At 34.1% G+C, this 22,577-nt stretch overlaps 1 protein-coding gene across 8 annotated transcripts in view; it reads right to left on the reverse strand.

The window, feature by feature from the left end:
* Positions 1-22,577, reverse strand: part of LOC132708242 (potassium/sodium hyperpolarization-activated cyclic nucleotide-gated channel 2) — a 238,015-nt gene that overhangs the window by 93,299 nt on the left and 122,139 nt on the right. For all 8 annotated transcript variants that reach the window (XM_060680431.1, XM_060680430.1, XM_060680429.1 and 5 more), the window contains one exon: positions 12,340-12,876. In XM_060680431.1, coding sequence (XP_060536414.1) covers positions 12,340-12,876 — 537 coding nt within the window. The remainder of the gene's footprint in view (positions 1-12,339; positions 12,877-22,577) is intronic.

Consider the following 22,577-nt stretch of genomic DNA (forward strand, 5'->3'; position numbering starts at 1 on the left):
AATTTTGTCAAAAAAAAAGGTTTTATATAATGCCCTATTTTTAAAATTATAGAACATACATCTCGAAACCCGGATGCAGCAACGAATTGGGTCCATAAAGGCTTTTATTCAGAACGTCAGGCACTGCAACATACTAAAGTCTAAAAAAATGTCCAAAAGCTCTTTACAACGAATTCGTCATGATTCTGAATCAAAAAATTAATGAGAGTAGCCTTGCACTAGCAAAGGCAACATAAGACATCTTGATAGTTAAGAGTTTGAGGTAAAGTTTTCGACTTTTCCCCAAACTAGCAAAGAGGGCAAAATTTAACCCTGGATATTAATAAGCAGATAAGGCAAATTTTAAGTAAACAAGCAAACAGTCTAGTGAAAGTAAATTTTCATAACATCATTCGGCTAGACCCGCACGATAGTGGTATGATTAATGACGACAGAATTTGCCATACTCATATATTTGCGAAGCTTTAAATATGCATAAGAGTATTTACTAAACTATACTGTGTTGAAATGACCGGGAACGAAGTAATAGTAATAACAATTATTATTATTTTCAAAAAGCAAAATAATTTCAAAAATACGAAACTGTGACAAAAGGACTACCTCTCTCAATCATTACAAACACTCTCTAAAAGAAGAATGTTTGCGAGAAGACCCTATAATAATTATACATAACAAGAACTATAAGCATATTTCAGGACTCCTAGTTGATCTGATAAATCGGGCAGTGAACTTCCTTTCATAAGAAATATAAATAACGAAAAAAAATGGAAATGGAAAAATTGAATAGTTGAAGGGCAATTTGTTATTGCATATAACGTGACTGAATGGGAGTTTGCCCAGACGAAACAACCGGAGAAAAAAGAGATCCAAAACCCCAATCAACGGTGCAGTTGCGATTTGAGTTTAAACATGTTACATGAAATTTAATTTAATTGTTCTGAAAGAAAAAATTTTGTTTTGCTGTAGACTGTACACTGACAATGTTATTCCATATCTTTGATTATTACTTGTTCTTCGGGAATGTGGAAGACACTAGAACCTCTAAATTGGATAAGCCAGTTTCCCTGATTTTATAACTTTCTTTCGACGGCCCATGTTACTTTCGCAAAATCGATGAAATCGAATTTTTCGAAAGTATCTACGCTGGTATAAACATTTTATATCTGGGTAACAGTAAATCTTACAGGATCTGCGTTGGTACACAATAACTCAGTGTCGAAAAAATTTGTTAAAACATTTTTTGTCTGTTTATTCGTTTTGGTTCTTTATTCTCTGTTTTGTAGCTTTTACAGTAATATCTTTTGAGCGGTTTGAGTTACGGGATTGGGATTGAGCTCCTTATTATTTCCAAGACCCATTGAACGCTGAATCTCTTTTTCAGCTGTTTTTTGAACAAAGGTATGAAACAAAGCAAGTTTCCGAAGCAATCGACTTGAAATTAGGATCATCTATTGGATGCGGGATCGGGAAGTATTTTTAAAAATACAAAAATTACGTTTGTAGTTTTGCAAGCATATACATAGCTGCTAGAGATATAGAGGCCCTGTCTAATTCTGATAATACAGGAACTTAGGAAGCGAGTATGAAAACATTTTTGAGAAGGTTCATTCAGCATGTGCGTGAGCGAGATTTATCTCATTTTTAACCAATGATCATCCGGAACTGAACAACCACCATGGTTGCGAACAAATGGTCAATAAGATAAGATCCCATTAAACCATCAGGTAAAAAGGACTTAAGAGTGTGGATCACGAAGTATTGAACGCAAATGACACTCATTTCTCTATGAAAATAACATAGCCACCCGAGGCGCGCCAATTTTTAACCTAGTAGACCACCATATTATCTAATAGCCATATGGTACAAGAAAACCCTTTGTTCGATCCAAACAATTATTGGATGAAAATATCTGCGAGATCAATTGCTATAAACTTTTATCCTCCATGATTTTCAAAAATGTATCCGGTGTGTCCGTTATTTGTTAGAGTTCTATTTTTAATGATAATTGATCATGAACTGAAATGAAACACAATGTTTCAGTAATCAATTTATTTCACATGGCGAAATAAGTCGTTTGGACCGCTAAAACTTTTCTGGATGCGCGCGATATTACTTATGGACTTATGGATATTGTGGACTTAAAATTTGTGAAGAGTATTTAAAGTTCGTCCGGGTTATTTAAAATTCTATAAAAAATATATTTTATCGAAAACCATTTGCAGATCGGAAAAATTTCTGAATCAGGAAATGCAGGACATCCGGCGCTATAATTTTTATTTCGAGCATTTTCTTGATTATGTACAGGGGTGTCGCTAATAGGCAAAAATCTAAAGGTTTCTGAAAACTGACGAGAGCTATAAATTTTGTATTCACGCTATTTTTCCATTATACAGGGAGCGTAATGAATTGGAAAAAACAAGTCGTTTTTTATAGTGGAAAATTTCTTTTATTTCGACATGGTTTTGAAGTTAAATCGAGTGTGTATTTCAAAGACATTTCATATATATATATATATATATATATATATATATATATATATATATATATATATATATATATATATATATATATATATATATATATATATATATATATATATATATATATATATATATATATATATATATATATATATATATATATATATATATATATATATATATATATATATATATATATATATATATATATTTCACGTATTGATTCACGGATGGGAAAATGTGATGACACTATATTCCGGGATATCATCCGTTCGCTTGTTGAACTCCGACTGGAGTCCTGCAGACGTTTCGCCAAAATCTCACTTGGCATCTTCAATGCTCGCGCTCCGCTCGAGTGTTCGAAGTGTTTTCGGAGCGCGAGCATTGATGATGCCAAGTGAGATTTTGGCGAAACGTCTGCAGGATTCCAGTCGGAGTTCAACGAGCGAACGGATGATATCCCGGAATATAGTGTGATCATATATATATATATATATATATATATATATATATATATATATATATATATATATATATATATATATATATATATATATATATATATATATATATATATATATATATATATATATATATATATATATATATATATATATATATATATATATATATATATATATATATATATATATATATATATATATATATATATATATATATATATATATATATATATATATATATATATATATATATATATATATATATATATATATATATATATATATATATATATATTTAATTTATATGTAATTTATTTTTATTGTCTCTATTCAGATCCCAGATCTTTGCTCCGTGTAATGTCACACTTTAGGCAAAGGAAGAGTACATTCGTTTTTTTTGTTGTCTTCCGTATGATTTTCTCCCATAGTACTGATTTAAGTGATCGGATTATGTTTCTTCCTTTTGCGACTCTTCCCCGAATTTCTTCCCTGCTATCTCCGTTCTTATTAAATATTACATCCAGATATTTATATCTTTCTACCCCTATCATTTTTTCGTTTTCGAGTGGTAGATCTCTTACTTCGTCATTACCTACAATCATTTATTCTGACTTCGTCATGTTTATTTTCAAACCGGCATGTACATAATACTCGTTCAGTTTCCCTACCATCTAGCTCAGATCATCTGCATCTTCGGCTATCACTATTTGATCATCAGTATGGAAGAGGGTCATAAGGAGGTTTTCATCTAAGGCTATTCCCATACCTTTGCATTGTCTTATCCAGGTTTTAAGTTTTTCATTTATATACATATATCTTAAACAATGTTGGCGATAAGCAACAGCCTTGTCGTAGTCCTTTATCAGTGGTGAAAGGTTCTGTTAGATGCATATTTGCTATTTTAACTCTTGCAGTGTTGTGCTGATACAGGTTCTTGGTCGCCTCGATTAATTTTGGCTTGACTCCTATGTCTAACATTGTTTTCCACAGCTTGGGTATAGGGACGGTCTCATATGCCTTTTCCAAGTTAATGAAGGCTAAGTGGGTCTCTAGGTTTCTCTGTTTCCTCTTTTCTACAAGGATTTGAAAGGTAAAGATATTGTCTTACCGATATTGTCTCACCGATCTTCCGGCGCGGAGACCTGACTGCTCTTACATTTCCCTTGTAGCTATTTGCTGTTCAATTTTTGATTTTATGACCCGCGAGTAAAAACGTCCGATTGAACATATAACTGCAATGCCTATATAGTTTTTCGGCTCTCTCTTTGATCCTTCTTTATAAATAGGTGTGATATGACAAGTCTGTCAATCCTTTGGGACGTTTTCCCCATTTATGCACCTTCCGAAGAGATTTGTTATCATTCCTAAAAGTTTTCCTGAACCATGTTTGAGAAGCTCTGATGGAATACCTCCCACGCCAGCCGCTTTTCTATTTTTTGTCTCCCTTAGAGCTTTTCTAGCCTCCTCTATGTGTAATTGGAATTCTTCTGACGTTGTATTAAGCGGTTGTTGCTCGAATGCAGTAGGTTCTTAAAATAAGTTATCCATTTCTTTTCAAGTATCGCTGTGGTTACTGAGTTTATTTTATCACTTTGGCGTATTCCCTTTAATGAATTCCATGTAAATCTTTGTCCTCCGATGGTTTTGTCGATTTTGTCACAGGTTCTTATCCAGATGTTTTTTTTTCGAGCCGTTACTTCCTTCTTCACCTCTTTGTCTGCCTGTTTGTACCTTTCTTTAGTTTCTGGGTTCTTACGTCTAGCCATTTCAGGTATAATTGCTTTTTTCCTTGATCTATTTTCAACTTTTTCGTCCCACCAATATGGTTTTCGTTTAATTTCATATCTTCCCAATGCTTCCAATCCTGCTTGTTTTATACTATCAGCAATATGCTTATATTCTTCCTCTATTGTTCTGCTGTGTTCTATTAGTTTTTCATCTAAGCGTCGTTCATATAAATAGATCGTACTTGTGTCTTCTAAACTTTCCAGGTTGTATTTTATTTCTGCTGGGTCACTTTCTTTTTTTTGAGTATCATCCTGATTTCGCTTGTAGTATGGTATGAAAAACTTGGAGATTAACAGGTAATGTCCGGATCTGCAATCGGCACCCCTTTTCACTCTACAATCGTATACTCTACAAGAGCTGCCCTGTTTTATGATAACATAATCAATGATTGATTTTAACCCCCTCGTATGTTGTTCCCGCGTATATTTGTGTATGTCCTTGTGTTGAAAGAAGGAGTTCATAATTTTCAAGTTATATTCTTCACACATTTGTATCAATCTATCTCCATTGTTGTTACGACAGTATTCATCATGAGGGCCTATTACTTTGTTGTCTTTTTTTCTACCCACCCGGCTATTGAAGTCCTACAGCTAAAATGAGTTCCTCACGTTTCGGAATTGTATCTAGTACTTGCCTTATGTCAGTTTCAAAATCATCCTTCACCTTTACTAGAGAATCATCATTTGGAGCATATATTCCAATAATATTTATTGTTCTGCCTCGTATGATTACGGTTACTCTTATAATTCGTTCGTTTATGACGTCCCAATAATTAACATGTTTTTCTAATTTCCTTTTTATAACTATTGATACTCCTGCCTTTGCTCTTTCACTTTTTTCTACCCCGCTATAATAGTGTGTATAATATTTGGTCCTTTCGCATCCTTTTCCCCTTTTTTTTAGTTTCAGATAATATGGCCATATCTATATGTTTCTCGTTCATTTCTGAAAAAACTTCCTGGTCTTTATTCCGTATCCCTTGTACGTTCCAAATTCCTATATCCTTTTTCGTTGTCATGTCGTTTTTGTTTAGGTCTGTCCGGTTTACTTTGTGAGCTTTTTAGCGGTTTATTACAGACTTGTCAAACATCAAACAATTATTTACTCTATTCAGGTCCGAAACAACATTATTTCCAATCTGAATTTAAATCTATTTACAAATCTAATGTATTCCTCCTATTAGGCCGGTTGTTGATAAATCAAACTTGACGTTGCGTCAATCATCATGTGGGCTTCTTTAGAGCTTAACCGAAATTGACCCGCATCCAACTCTGTACCTGCTTATATACCGTTTGAGGGGTGCGGAATTAAAGGAGGGGCATCCACATGAAAGGCAAAGACGCTTAAGATTGATTGCTCATTGATTCTTATGAATTCTGGAATTCTGGAATAGCATATGACTTGATGTCTGGTGTCATGATTGTATTCGGCAACTGCTGATAAACATATTCGTCGTAGTCTTAAGGCTGCAAACCCCTGTTATCTCAAACGAAATTTTGTCTTTGACGGATTGAAGGTGTTGACAGGTTTTGGGATAAGTGGTACATTTGGTTTTACCGTTATATTTCTTAAGAACTTTTGATATATCGTTGGAAAGCTTAATATCTTTAATGTGGAAACTATTAAATAGCACAGCAGATGTAAGATCTTTTAATTATGGGTTCATTGACTCGGGCTGAGATAGTATTACAGCTCTGTAAACAAAAGAGTTAGTAACCTATAAGTTGTCGGTCTGTGTGCGTAGGTTTTCTGTAAACTGAAAGACCCAATTTTGAGTTTGAGATTTTATTAATAAGAATATCTAAGAATGGTAGATCATGAGAAGAAGCACAGATTTAAGGTTGCGTTGACGTAGCACCTTTTTGTAAAGTATAATAATTCGAGATTTTTGAGGGTTAAGTTTTAGTTTACTATATGTTGTAAATAAATTAAAATTTTTAAGATCTGAGTTAAGTTGTTGTGGAACTGCTTTAACGGATTGGATATTGATGGGTAAGTGTATTTCTGAATCGCTAGTAAATTTAGTACCTGGAAAATACGACGACACGCGATAGCGTTATTAGCAACACAGAATTCGTTAAGGCTGACTTCCTGATAACGATACCGCCACCGCTAGCGTCGGCCAATTTTCGCCATTGTCATTTTTCAATTGGAAATGATAAATGCTCTCGCAATTAACAAATTATAGTCAATAATAGAGTGTTTTCGCATTTTTGTCGGTTTTTTTTAATGCCACGTACTATAGCCGGCGCGATAACCGGACTAGATACATTAAAAAAACTAAACCCGTTATTATTTTTTATGTAGCGGCGTTGCCACGTTTTCCAAACACATTTCTAAATTGTAAAGTGCGAAAACGTTTTCTGGCGATAGTTGTAAGATGAATAGACATAATTGAGATAACATTGGTCTGCAAAAAAAATTTTTTTTTCTCTCCATATTGTTTTCATGCATGACTTCATCTTATTTTATGCTCTAAATACGGAATCTGATACACAAATAAGTACCACACGTAGGTTTTTAATTTAATATTTATTTCATCAAAAAACAATATTATTAAAGTATAAATTATTATAGGGAAATAAAAAAATGCGGCGGCTTGAGTTTTACAGTAAAAAATCCGAAATTATATTAACAAAACTAATAAATATCGTCAGTTATTTCATTATGGAGTGATAGAATTCAAATCATTTAGTAGTTTTCTTCCTCTTCATAGATTCCATTGGAGTTTCTCGGTGAATTGACCAACAGAAATCAGCAAGCATTGCTGCATTATATCCGAATGAAACCTTTTACCATGCTCATCTGATACAGCTCCAAGATTTTCAGGAAAGAAATCTAAATGCGAGTCTAAAAAATGGATCTTGAGTGACATATTGGATCCTAAAGCTTTATAAGCAGAAAGTAGCTCCCAAATGATTTGTTGATAGTTGTCACTTTTTGCGTTCCCAAGAAAATTATGACACACCTCCACAAACGCTACCCAAGCTCTTTTTTCTGCTTTGCTCAACTTCGAATCAAAAACCTCATCCTTCATGAGCTCACGTATCTGCGGACCTACAAAAATTCCTTCCTTCAATTTCGCGTCACTGATTCGAGGAAATTTTGTTTTTAAGTATTGAAAAAGTGCACCATCTTTATTCATAGCTTTCACAAAGTTTCTCGCATGGCACTAACGGTTTATGAGAAACATTTTTAAGTCCAGGAGTCAAACTTTTTCTTAATGCCAGGTTTTTACTTTGTAATGTTTGTCTCTTGCGCCGCTATCCCACTCACAAAAAAAAAACAGCAAAATTTTGTGTATCCTCCTTGTAGTCCAGTCAGTATAGCGACAACTTTTAAATCAGCACAAATATTCCATAGGTATTGAGAATATTTAATTTTCTCAAGTAATACCTCAAGGTTTGCGTAATTTTCTTTCATGCTTGTAGCATGTGCAATTGCAATATTGCCATTATGAAGTAGAACGGCTTTCAAGCTTATTTTTGAAGCGTCAATAAAAAGTCTCCATTCACTAGAATCTTCTGGAAAACTTAGTTCTTGAAGAAGCCCTACAGCATCATTACAATATACCAAATCATCTTCTTTGGAGAAGTAACTTGTAAAACTTTCTTGCCTCGTACGAAAATATGAAACTCTGGTATTTTTAGCCAATAGATTCCACTGTTTTAACCTTGATCCGAGTAACTGTGCTTTAGATTTTGAAAGTCCCAAGTCTCTAACAAGATCATTGTTCAAGTAAATGAGGTTCTGTAGATGGACATGAAGATCCAGATAAAGTGTATGAAGATGAAGATGTACTATCAGAAAGAAAACTCGATTGAGATTGTAGACCTGAAATATTTTTATTTTCAGCCTTCTCATTAACTGGTGGAACTGGAGGTGGAGTGTCTTTATCACGAGGAATTGGTCTCTTTGCAGATAGGACGTTCGGATAAACAGTCTTATCTCTATTTTTTTTTCGAGAATCCTCGTGTAAATGTCATACAGAAATCATTCTCATGATTTTGATGATCACTCCAAATCATTGGCATTGACATGGATTTGTGACTTTCTTCAAGCCAACCTCTCAACGTTCTTGAGCAGCTATTGCAGCATACTTTTGGCAACCAACTTTTATCTCGCTCATCGATAGAAATTCCAAAATATAGCTTATAAGCTGTTTTAACCAGATCGGTCATGACATGTCGCTGTGGTTTTAGTATGTATTCCCCACAAATATAGCAAAAACAATCTGAGGAATTTTTACAAGTCCGTGGCATTTTGTAACCTAAAATCACATAAACTTTATTTTAAAACAACTTTCAAACTTATATTTTATATTTATTGGCTCTACTTTAAAAAATACTCAAACTACACATGAAATACTTAAATCCAATGTAGAGAACATGAACTTTATGCAAAACTTACCAAAATATTTGATATAAAAGGTAAACAATTAAACGACAAGTTTTCACTGAACTGTTGTAGTGTCACAATCAATACTGCGCATGCGCGTATTTACTACCATAAAATTCACCTTCGGCATTTCCCTCCTTTCTCTTACAACTCTCTGAAACTCATTTTGTATGTATATTTACTTTTTGTAACGTTCACGAATGAAAAAAAAACAAAATTTTGAAATATAAAAAAAAATCATATCGAAAAATCTAGACGTGATAGAAAAAATCGGCCAACGGGGATAGATTCAAAGCGTTTGAATCATTATATTTATCATAAAAAAATTTAAAGGAGGATTTCATTGCCAACCAGTGTAATTTAATTTAATTTAATGTTATGACCAACTTGGTAACGGAAATTAGTAGATGCTCTTCTCGAGACAGACGCGAAAAGCACGTATGTCAAATTTAAATTATGCTGCACATATTTCAAACTAATCGCTTAAAAGGAAAATCGTTTAATATTTAATCACTACAAAACATACCGACAGCGATAAAACCTCACTTATCTGAAAAATGATCCCTCGCCAGGACAATTTCCGGGCAACGTCAAATTGGATTCGATGGAAGTTTGTGGTATGAAAATTTCCGACGTGCCCTTTTTATATTTTCCAATTGGTTGATTTTCCAAGGGGTTATTGGTGAAGAAAAGGTTCAGACCTTAACCTAAATCAGTAGAACTTCGCTCTAAAAATAACCGTCGATATCTAGGAACATCTCTTTATTTCGACAAATCACAAACTTTCTTTATTGGCTGGCTACACCTTTACCGGCATTATTATCCCAGACAATGGCCAGTTTTTATTAGTATTTGCAAATAAGAAATGGTATATTATGCAACAATTTTGCATGTGACATGTCCGAATTGACGAACGTCAACATTCAAGCAAACGAAACTAAGGTCCTATTTTAGAGAACGGAGTAGAAGATGTACTTGTGCTACAAGATTAATTATGGAGACTCTCAAATCGAATAGTATGCGAAAACCTATGCGTTGAAGACTCGATGAGTTCAGTAAAGAATGGGACTCGATGAAATGCACCGCTTGGCGCCCGCTCTCTCCTTAAAAGGTCAGATTCGTCACCCATAGTGGAATATTCCTGTTTTGTTTGTGTGGAGTTTTTACTTACGGGTTGTATCTTGACTTGTGTCATTTCTCATGGTCACATCACATAAAACAAACTCGTGTTTAAAGTGTCATTATCAAACATCTTGCACTTGCTTATAATGGATATTCGGCCTTTGGTAGTAAATCAAATAATAAAATAACTTGTAAGAGACTTAGCCTAACTCAGTAAAAGACACAACAGATAATCTTTACTAATAGAAACCATAACTATATTAATAGTTTTAAGATATGTCACTTTCATTTAATATGGAAAAACCATGTGAACAAGTTATGTAATAGAGTCACCAACGATATATTTTTAATTAAGTCAATGGAGGACCTCGTGCCTGATTCTGCGCTAATGGTAGTTTTTCTTTTCCAAATGCTCCTATGGTCTCCCAATTTAGAGTCATTCTGCTTAAATTATATAAAGTATTCTCGCTGCAGAGAAGATTGGTGGTAGGTAGTATTGTCAAATACACCGATCATGTAAAATCATATTTGATTAAATTGTATATTATGACATTGCCAAGTTTGTTGAGTCTTATTAGAAAAGTTTTTGTCTCGTCACCAGTATAACTAACGATTATAATACGTGTGGTAAAAATGATATAAAATTAGCATTTATTGGACTGGGCCACAAAGATTTTTATTACTAATATGGACCTCCCTTGTTTAATAAACTACCAATTTAATGAAAACATCTAAATATAAATATCTGTATAGGCAACCTAAAGAAATTTCTATTGGAAAGAGTATTTTTTTTTTACTCCCCTCTGTAAAATACCTAATTACACACCGATCTAGCGTGCGGGAAGGGTCACTTTAATACATCAGTTTCGTTTCCCACAGATCCGAGCCACTTCAGACATTTCCGAGATTTGACCGCAAGGGTTTGGGAGCAATCGGATGTTTTTGGAGATATTTCCCACGCCTTGAATTTTGACGTTTTATCAATTTTGACGCTCATATCAGTGCATGTATTCTTGCTGTTTTGCGAAAATGTACTCAAAAACTAACGGCCGTAGAAAAGCGGTAAACGGCATTTGACTCACGAGTTTATTTGACACGAACGGAGCGAGTGTTTAATAAACGAGTGACTTAAAAACTTTACCGAACGTGTTGCATACTATACTTTTTATACGACCGTTAGTTTTTGGGTACATTTTCGCAACACAAGACGAATACATTCACTGACTTGACCCTCAGAACTGACAAACGTCAAAATTCAAAGAGTGGGAAATATGTCCGAAAACATCCGATTGTTCCCAAACCCGTGCGGTAAAATCCCGGAAATGTCCGAAATGGCTCGGATCCGTGGGAAACGAAACTGACGTGGTAAAGTGATGCAACCCGCACGCTAGATCAGTGTGTAATTATGTATTTTACAGACGGGAGTAGAAAACCTTTTTAAGTCACTGGCTTATTAAACACTCGCTTCGCTCGTGTTAAATAAATTCGTGAGTCAAATGCCGTTTACTGCACTTGTTGCATAATATACTATTGCACCGTATAAAGCAAAATTCTGTTGCCATCTTGCCAACAACACATTATATGGAAAGAAGACCAGAAAAGTCATTGATAGATTGCTTGAACTTGTTTTAACAACCTAATGTATTTTTTTATTTAAAACTGAAAGCTGCCTATTTAATAAGTTTAAATCGTAAAAAGCGCAAAAAGCAAAACAGAATATCAAAATCAAATGTCAAAACACTGACGGTAATTTCAAATCCGATATACTGAAGTTTTTACGTATTATAGGAAAATGGTGTTATGCTAATTAATACTTCTAAAAAGGAAGTTTAAGTGTGTTATTAACCGCCACACCTCCGCCGCCGCACTGAGAGACTAGGATATTAAATATTATTATATTATATATTATTTTTACATTATATTATATATTAGTACTGACTTTATAAAGTATAATGTGGCATCTTCGTAGAAGGTTTCGAAACATATTGGTAAAAATAAACTACTGACTGGATCATCTTTGAATACTAAAATTATTTAAGGACCACATACCAGCGCGACGCCATTTGCCAATCAGTTGCGAGACTTACCGGAAGCTGGAGCACGGATGTATGACCCAGTGGCCGGACGCCTTCTGACGTATCCTCTCTTTCATAAGGGCCTTCTTCGAGCCGAACAGCTTCATCGCGAGCTTGTTGTCGGTGGGCTGGAACAGGGCCTGCAGTTGGTTCTTGAGGAAGCTCTGCTTGCCCGCCTCGACGGAGCCCAGCGGCGTCGGACCGGGCTCCTCTTTTGGGGTGCCATACAGCGAGCCATCGTCCACACCGAACGTCACTTTGCTGCCCTTGTAATTCATGTCGTTGGATAGACAGTCCGCTATAAGCAACGTTTCGTCATCTAGCGCGGTCACCAAGCTATCGGTGCACGTGTTCGTGTTCTCGATGCTGATCTTGATCGAGTCATCCTTGGCCAGGCGGCGCGGCGGCGGCGACCTGATCTCTTCTTCCGACTGGGCCGCTGCCACCCGCCCGTTCGCTAGCCGCAGACTGGGCACGCGTCGGGAGCCGGACCGCCTCTCGCAGCCGACGCCGCCGCCGCCTCCCTCGCCGCCACCCCCGCCACCGTCTCTGAAACAACGAAAGACGAAACGTTACCACGTGGTCGGCCACTGGTTGCGTCAGGAGGCCGGTTGGGGGTAAAAGCTCCGCGACCAACTTTTTCCTAGTGGAAATAATTTATAATCCCAGGATAAGACCGGCGATTTTGCGACAAAAGTTCGGATTACAACCCGAGAACGGCGGTTGCTGTTTTCGAAGATTTCTAAGTACTAGGTGAGTGTAAATTGAGTGGAGCCAAAATGGAAAAAAACATAAACCATCTATCCATAATCCTATATACCTGGTGGCACAAGAAAGTGGGAACACTCTATAACTTTGAAATTTGGAAGGGTTAATATAGGCTGAATGTTCAATTTTTTGACAATATGTAGTCAATGGTTGCTCTTCCGGTTTGAGAGGAAAGACTAACTTTCGAATTTTAAATGACACAACCTTTTCTTTGCATTTTTGGATTCAGGAGATCATTCTACTTAGGATAGGACGGTTTTTCTCTTTTTTTTGAGTTTTTTAAAATTTCTATTTAATTTTTGAAAATTGTGTCTAGGAGGCTGTGGCCATCATAAATACTATTTACCTGGTCACCTGATCATGTAAATTGAAAATGAAATTGTAAATGAAACTTTTAATTTTTTAGGATAACTAGGTTTTTCAAATAGCATGCTAGTGGGAATAAAAACTTCTTAAAATCGGTACTTTTTTGCAACATTTTGAGACCAAAATTTTCAAAATCCGTTAAAAAATAAGCTCACAATAAGAGAAAAATCAGATAATAAGTAGGTATATACATTTTTATAAAAACAAAATATTACTTAGGTGGCTTTCATCTGATAGTTTGTACATTTTTATCCGATTATCGATTTTGTCGTGTTATCGATTTGGATTATCATGCAAAATCAACGTAAATCCAGTTGCGTCGCCAAGAGAAGTGGCATTAGAATTAGACATCTCAAGAGCATCTGTGACAAGATTGTTATCATTCTTTTAAGTATCAAAATATTTATGAAGCTGACTTTGTAAGAAGACTTCGATATTGTAATTGGCTGTTAGATAAATATGACGAGAATAATAATTTCGTTAACTTAATTTTGTTCACTGGTGAGTCACGATTCTCAAATAATGCGATGTTTAACCGACAGAACAACAGATAGTGGGCTTTAAATAATCAAAGAATTATTCATCCCGAACAGTTTCAAGAACGGTTCCGAATCAACGTTTGGGCAGGAGTGATAGGAAAGCGAATTATTGGAGCTGTTCTTTTTTTGACGACTCGTTAGATGATTTACCTCTTGACATTATATATGTATCTTCAGCAGAATGGCAAGCCTCCCTATAATTTTAGAGATATCACTGAGCACCTACGTGATGTTTATGGAGATAGACTAACACACGGTCCAGTCAGCTGACCTGCATGTTGACAGGAATTGGCACCATTAACTCCAGTGTCCGACCTACAACATTGGGGAGAATATCGGCTGCATTTGATAGTATACCTCGAGAAATGTTAGGAAGGGTGTCGTATACAAGAAGGAGGACATTTTGAAAACATTCTATGAAAGTTTCATCTTGAAATAAATTGGTTATTAAGTACATATCTGTCGCACTTATTTAATTCAAATAAATACAAAACTCCAGTTGTCTTACTTGTCTTACAGTAACACAAGTTGATATACCACTTTCAAATCGATTCTACAGACAGGTTTTATTTTCTAACAGATTTTCAAAATATTATGTTGAATTATCCCAAAAAGTGACAGATTTCGAAAGACAAAAAAATATTTCAATTCTCTTATTCTTCCGGTAAAAAGTGCTTGCAGCTTATGACGTACGTATGCATACAATACTTACGTTAGTTTTTGGCTGTATCCCCGTATTCCAAAAGCATATCAACTTTTTACCATAATAAAACACTTTAAACAAAAAATTCTAATCGTTGAATCTCAGAAGAATCTCTCCGTTGAATTTTTTTTTAAATACCAATCTGTTTTTATTCCATTGCATGAGCTTGTCGAGAGTTTCTTTTGAATTTTTACCTTACCGACTTGACAATTAATAATGAATACCACCTAGTAAAATGTATTTACTTATTTGTTTTTCTTTTTAAAATTAACATGTCTACCTAAGAATATAATTAAGAATCCATCAAGTGAGAGGTGGAATATTGTAGTACAGCACATTTTAAGAAATGCAGATTCTTACATTTGCATATAAACTAACACAGAGCCCATTATAATTAACTTTAATGACCACTGTGAGAGTGAAACAGATTAGAATGTGAATAAAAACGTTTTTATTTAGGTAATTATTTAAAATAGGTATAGATTTAGTGTGGTCATATTTTCTACTAGTACTAATGTGATTTTATTAGACATAACATAATATAACTATTAATCTTCATATTTTTCAAAGACTTTAAAAGTCCGCCCCTGATACCCTGTCCTACAATAGCGAAAATCCAGATACTATATCCATTGAGACAAAAAAGCCAAGAGGAAAGGAGCATTATAAGCATTATAATGATTAGATTGAGAGTCTGAAGAAGATGCTACTGGATACTATCTCCTTTCTCTAACATGTTTGTGAGAATTTTGAACAGGAAAATTGGCACTGACTTAACTTAAAACGCTGTATTAAACTTTACTTTACTGCCGAAATAAGCGACTACTCCATTGAGAAAATGAGAAGGGGATAGGGACATTTTGATATTTGATTTATTAAATAACCTGGTTTATTTGTTACAAAAAACATTACAGATAGATGTTGACAGATTCCCACTAACAGCAATATAGAGCTAATGAATTGAAACCAAATAACCAAATCGTCATCTAGAGATTAAAACAAAGATCCATATTATACTTTGAAATCGTTGTCTGATCACCTTTATGTCATACCCCAAAAATATCACACAATAAGCACTAACTGGCAAGATTCCAGCCGATATATCCACCTCCCTACGCTGTTAGCTGGGTCCAATTCTTTGTTAAAACGATATTTGGTAACTTCTGATTTCAAATTAAAAATGAACTATATTTATTTCATCGTAAGTCAAAGCGCAAAATCTTTATTCGATAGCCTTTCCGACATCCTTAATATGCATAATCGGCTTTAAATTGACACTTGACAGATATTAATTTAAGATAAAATCTTGATCTCTAAGAAATTTTGAACAATCCTATAAAAATAATTCCACAAGTCGTTAAGTGGTTATGTCCCATTTTAAATAATAGGGAAACGTCACCAAGCCACCACTAGCCAAGATTGCAAAAAATTAAGAGAAATTTAAGAGAAATAAGATAAGATTACACAATAAAATAGCACAAATTTTCGAAACAATAAAAATACAGGAAAATTGAGAATATGCATACCTATTAAAATTCAAAATTAAGATGATAAAAGCATTTTTCTACTCTCGTCTGTAAAATACCTAATTACGCACTAGCACGCGGGAAGCGTCATTTTACCACCTCAGTTTCGTTTCCCACGAATCCGAGCCACTTCGGACAATTCCAGGATTTTACCGCACAAGTTTGAGAGCAATCGGATGTTTTCGGAGATATTTGACGGTCATGTCAGTGAATATATTCGTACTGTTTTGCGAAAATGTACCTAAAAACTAACAATCGTAGAAAAAGTATAGTATGCAACACGTTCGGTAAACTTTTTAAGTCACTCGTTTAGTAAACACTCGCTCCGCTGAGCTGCCGTTTACCGCACTTGTTGCATAATATACTATTGTGCTGTAAGTATACCGATCGATCACCTCTCGCTTAAATTCCTTCATTTTCAACCCCTATTATGCTGCTAGGCAAAGATTTTTTTTTACCGCTATAACATAAGCCTTTTTCAAAAAAAGTTGAGTTGTGTACAGGCGCTGTTCATGGTAACTAGTCGTAATCGAGCGTAAAAGTCAGAGTTGATGTTGAGATTAGGGTTTTTGTTCACGATAATAACCAGTGACAAATAATATAAAGTCTTGGAATGCAGCTTGAGAATGCACCAAAAAATTCTCCTCTTGGTTATGAAATGCCAGAACACCAGAACAGTATACCATGACTCATCCCAAACCATGAAATCCAATATTGCACACAAGCACTGTAGATAGTTCTATATATATGAAAAAAGACTCTCTAAACCTACCAATCAGTGCCAAACGTTGTTTAGGCTTGAGCACAGATAAATTTAGTGCGGAGTCAATAATCATACCGAGGAATTTAATATTTTTGGCATTTGGAATTGATTTACAGAGAATAATTCTTAACTAATGACTCAAAAACAATAAGAATTTGGGTTCAACCTCAGATAGTTTTGTGTGCTCCATGCTTCCATCCACTCCACGACACACCAGGAGACATTTCATCATGGTACTGAGTGAGAAGCTCCCAAGCGAAGCCATCCGGAAGCTCATTCACGTACATCCACTACACAGAGACTAAAGGACTAACATTGAGGCCAGAGGTCTCTGAGCATTTTTGGTCCTTACAACTCACAAATTTTTAAGGTCCTAGACAGGTATAAGTATAGATCAGCAACCTTCTCCTTTTTGTCGACTTTTTCTGCTATAAGTTCAATTCTCTGAAAAACGATTTGCTGACAGTCTATAGGCGATGGAGCCAAAAGTTGTATACAAAAGTTAATTAAGGTATTACAAATCTTCTTTTTATTTGAATGTTGTATATACAGGGTGTCTAATTTTTCGTGGGCAAGTATCAACTTTAGAATAAATGGAACACATGGTATATTACTTCATTTTTAAATTCTATACAAAATTCTAGACAAATTTTTAATTATATATTCGAAAAATGACGATTGCAATACGTAAAATATCTGCCAATTTCTTCATTCGGAAGCATTTATTGTTTCAGTTGAGTAAGTTTTGTTGTAGGCAATGGACTCGAATAACGGATTGCATAAGAAATTTCGATACATATTAATACAGGGTACGTGAAAAATAAGATTAAAAATAAAACAAAAAAAATTGCCAAAAAACTTTTTTTTAAATAGAATCTCCCTAGTTTTATAATCTTGTCATATTTAGCTTTAAAAATTAAGACAATTTTATATAAGGTTGTATATACCTAATATTTTTACTTTTTGATAAATTTCCTTTTAAACATTTGTCTATCACAAATAATACACTGGTGCCATATAAGTTCAGTTAGTGTAAAGTGGCTATGACGGCGTTTGAACAAATCAAGTGCTAAAGTGCTTCCACTATGATTTACCATTTCATAGTTGACCATAATCTTGCCGATGCACTTATGATAACAGATTATGCAAATATATGTATGCAAGTGCTAGGACGCTACCTCCTTGGACATTCGTTTTGTTGTTGATTACTGTCATAATTCAAATATTTTTTGACACATTACAGATTTATTTATTTGTCGTTTATAAATTGAAGTAATTAATTGGTTGATATATTAGAAAGTTACATATCGAACAATAAAACCCGGACTCTTAAAGATTATATAACAAAATTTCCATTAAGGAGGCGCCCAGAAAAAAAGATCTTCAACAAACAACACTTTAGAATAATATGGAACCTTGAAGAAACAAAAAAAAAACAACTGGAAGTGCTATAAATTCTAACCAGTTCTCCAATCTTGTGGAGAGACACTTTTTGGAAAATATATTTGCTAATATTATTTGGATAGATGAGTCCATATTTACAACCTCAACTAAAATGTTCCATTACTGGAGCAGCAAGAATAATAAAAAACATATGGAAGTTACAGGATCAGGTATAATTTCTATCCAAGTATGGTGCGCCATTTGGAGATTCAGAATAATGGGTCAAGTATTTTTTTGATGAGAACTTAAATTCCCAACACTACTTGGAGTTTTGAAATATTATCCATCCTTTAAATCGGACTGAATCTGTTAGAAAGTCGTTATGTATTTAGAAACCCTTTATACTACTTGTGTTGCTCAAAGTAGAGGACATATTGAACAACTCTTGCAGTAATTATTATCCTTTGTGAGCTATTAATTCTTTATTGATCGTTCGTTAATAAAATATTAACCAACGTTGTGGCGTATTCTTGGATTTATTCTGTATAAATAATGCATACATATATTTTTCTACTTCCGTCTGTAAAATACCTAATTATCCACCGATCTAGCGTGCGGGAAGCGTCACTTTACCACATCAGTTTCCTTTTTACCGCACTGATTTGAGAGCAATCGGATGTTTTCGGAGACATTTACCACGCTTTGAATTTTGACGTTTGTCAATTCCGACGGTCATATCTGTGAATGTATTCGTGTTGTTTTACGAAAATGTACCCAAAAACTAACGGTCGTAGAAAAAGTATAGTATGCAACACGTTCGGTAAACTTTTTAACTCACTCGTTTATTAAACACTCGCTCATTTCATGTCAAATAAACTCGTGAGTCAAATGCCGTTTACCGCACTTGTTGCATAATATACTATTACATAATCTTTTATTATAAGCGCATCGGCAAGATTATGGTCAAAAATGAAATGGTAAATCATAGTCATTTTAGCACTTTGTTCAAACGCCGTCAAAGCCACCTTACACTAACTGAACTTATATGGCAACATCATATTATTTCTGATTGACAAAAAAATATTGCGCATATACAACCTATTTAAAAAAGAAGTTTTTTGGCAATTTTTTTAATTTTATTTTTCACGTATCCTGTATTAATATGTATTGAAATTTCTTATGCAGTCAGTTATTGTCTACAACAAAACTTACTCAAATGAATCAATAAATGCTTCCGAATAAAGAAATTGGCGGATATTTTACAGAATACAAACGTCATTTTTCGCATATAAAATTAAAAATGTCAAAAAGGGTTAGACTTAGGTATAAGGCATTATAAAAAAAAGGTCTAGAATTTTGTATATACAAAATTAAAATAAATTAAAGGTTTGTAATACACACTCATTATAGATTCTGAGATAAGGTCGTGTCCCAAGATAAAATTCCCACCCCGTACAATTAACTTTTACATGAAAAAATATTTATATTTTTACGCTCTAGTATAACATGGGCATTTTTTATCTATTAGCAATATTAACATAGATCTCAACAAGGAAATGCGACCGTAAATACAAGATTTGTATAAAGTATTGCCTATAGTGTTCACTAACCGCAGGTTTAGTGGAGAACAATATTTCTTTTATTTCGAAAACTGGCTGCAATTTAATTTAATGCAACACCGCAGGTATTTCGCTTAGTTAGCAGTTAATGCGATTACTTGGATTTCCACGCTAATCGCTGCGTGTCTCACGATGTCAGCTTAAAAACTCGTTTATCTACTGCAACACCATAAAATTATTAACAATTACTTTACGCCCTCCTAATATTAGTATCGGTTAAATTTAAAAAATAAAAATCTCTCACGCCGAACACTCGAACGAAGTCAAACATTTGTTTATCCTATCTTACTGTCCGATTTATGATATGACACGATCAGTTTTAATTGCGGCACATGCTTTAATTCGGTTCAATCGTTATTTGCAGTCAGTCGAGTAATTATCTCGGATGTTGCTCGTCCCTCTTTTTTTGTTAGTTAACCATGAACTTGATTAATTAATAATTATTCCAATGAATAAGCGATACGTGTGTACTTCGTAAGTTTGGTAATGCGTTTTTGTTAATATTTAAACTAAAACTAACTTTTTAATTATATTGCTATATTTCTTGCGGATGACGTGAATCTGTAACTTGTAATTAGCTTTTAGAAGCTCTGATGTCAGAGTTATGGCCATAGATCAATCGAGGTAGATAAGCATTGTTTCCACAAGTGCGGTATTATTGCTAGTGCTGAAGATTGGGACTTTGTACTGATACACTATAAACAAAATAATATATAAAGAAATGTATTTTTTTAACGAATATTGGTATTTTAAAGATTAATAGCAAAAATGCCACAATACTTTAAAATTGCCTATAACTGTCTCTCCAATGTATTTCTTACCATATGCGTGTAATGCTCCTGGTGTCTCAAACGGAATTTTCTCTTTAGAAATATCTTAAATGTGGAACTTGTTTGAGAGAACAGTAGATGTTACACCTAAATTTTGAATTCAGTGATCCGGGTTGTGATAGTTTTAGACTTAAGTTGAATGTCTGTGATTATGGCGGATTAAAAAGGTGACAAATTGTTCATCAAATGACAAAATCTTTAGAATAACCGTTCTCACACCTCTGAATAGAGCAAGACTTTGGCAAATGCACTTTTTTATCACAGATTTTCAAAAATGAGTGATCAGTATGCACTAAAAACTCGCCCGTTTAGTAAAACTTGTCAAATTTGTAATATAGACTGTCAAAACTTGAGATTACCAAAGCGAACTAGCACTCCGCCCACCTTAAAAACTAGAAAAGTGGGAACAGAAATTATGACAGAGAACTTTATCGATGTATATCTTGCCCATCGGTAGCGAGAGCACATATAGTCCAAAATATATGAGAAAATTAAATGTTTGCCTGTACATACATACATAAGTTTTTAGGTAACCAAATAAGCATAAATAATTTTGTTCGGACACCACCCGCGAGGTGGCACTTGACGAGGTTGTAACAATTTGCGTTATTTTTAATTTTGTCACATATACTTTTGAACTATGTTGTTCACATGATTTGTGTGATTTTTCGATTCTTATATTTCGTTTTTCCTTTGGGGTTTCTGGACTCCTGTGAGAATTGGGCTTCGGCTATAATGAATGCTTGTCGAGAACGTTATAGAAAATGTGTTCTAACTAACCAAAACTAGCCAGTTTTAGACAATGGCAAACGAATAATAAAACTATTTTCAAAATGTGTTATTAAGGTATTGTTTTAAGCTCGAAAAAACATTGCCGTTCAAATTTTGAGACAATTTAATGTCAAATTGGCTCATATAATTTATAATTTTTTTTATTAAAAGAAAACCTTATTTTTAAAAGATCACGGTTTTAGTTATTCGGTTTCTTCCATTTTTTTTTTAAATTAGAGATTGGGAATGTCATTTTATTCCTTTTATGCTTACATATCTTCATATGACCATGTTTTTGTAAGAGAAAATATCTCCATCCAAGCGATTGTTTGCATAAGTATATTAGGAAGCGTTGGAATTGGATCGAAAATGTATTAAATAATTAATATTAATAAAAAAATATAATTAAATTAATATTAATAAAAAAAATATTCCAGACTCATCTATATCCTTTACATCGTATCTAAAAGGTGCCGCACCATCGTAGAAGACATGATTCATCGAATTCCCGATACCGTCAATAACAGAAAATGAATGAATCGCATTTTCAATCCTCCGTAGACAAAATCAAGTTGATGGCCGACATTTGCCACAGATAAGCGACCACAAGCTATTTGTTATTTTCTGTAAATGAACTTGGTTTTACACATCGATCTGCTTAGCTTACTACTCCGTTTACTAGTAATAATTTGGTATCATAATTTGTTAAAAACAACTTGACACTGCAACGTGTAAACAAATTAACCAATTTCGAAGCACTAATCGATAAAGGAAAGCAATTGGAATTTTTGGAAGCCAATTTAAACAGTTGCGTTCATAGTGTGAAAAAGTGGTAGTAAACATTCATAGATTAATTTTCTCATTGCATATTATGAATGCGTATTTACGATATCTTTACGTTTTATTAGTGCATTCTAAGAACCAGAACTTCCACTATGTTGTGTTTCTTAATGCGAGAGAGCTACACATCATTTTAAAGTGT

This window comes from Cylas formicarius, unplaced genomic scaffold, assembly GCF_029955315.1.
Source record: "Cylas formicarius isolate icCylForm1 unplaced genomic scaffold, icCylForm1.1 PGA_scaffold_10__41_contigs__length_53128322, whole genome shotgun sequence".
Taxonomy (NCBI): Eukaryota; Metazoa; Arthropoda; class Insecta; order Coleoptera; family Brentidae; genus Cylas; species Cylas formicarius.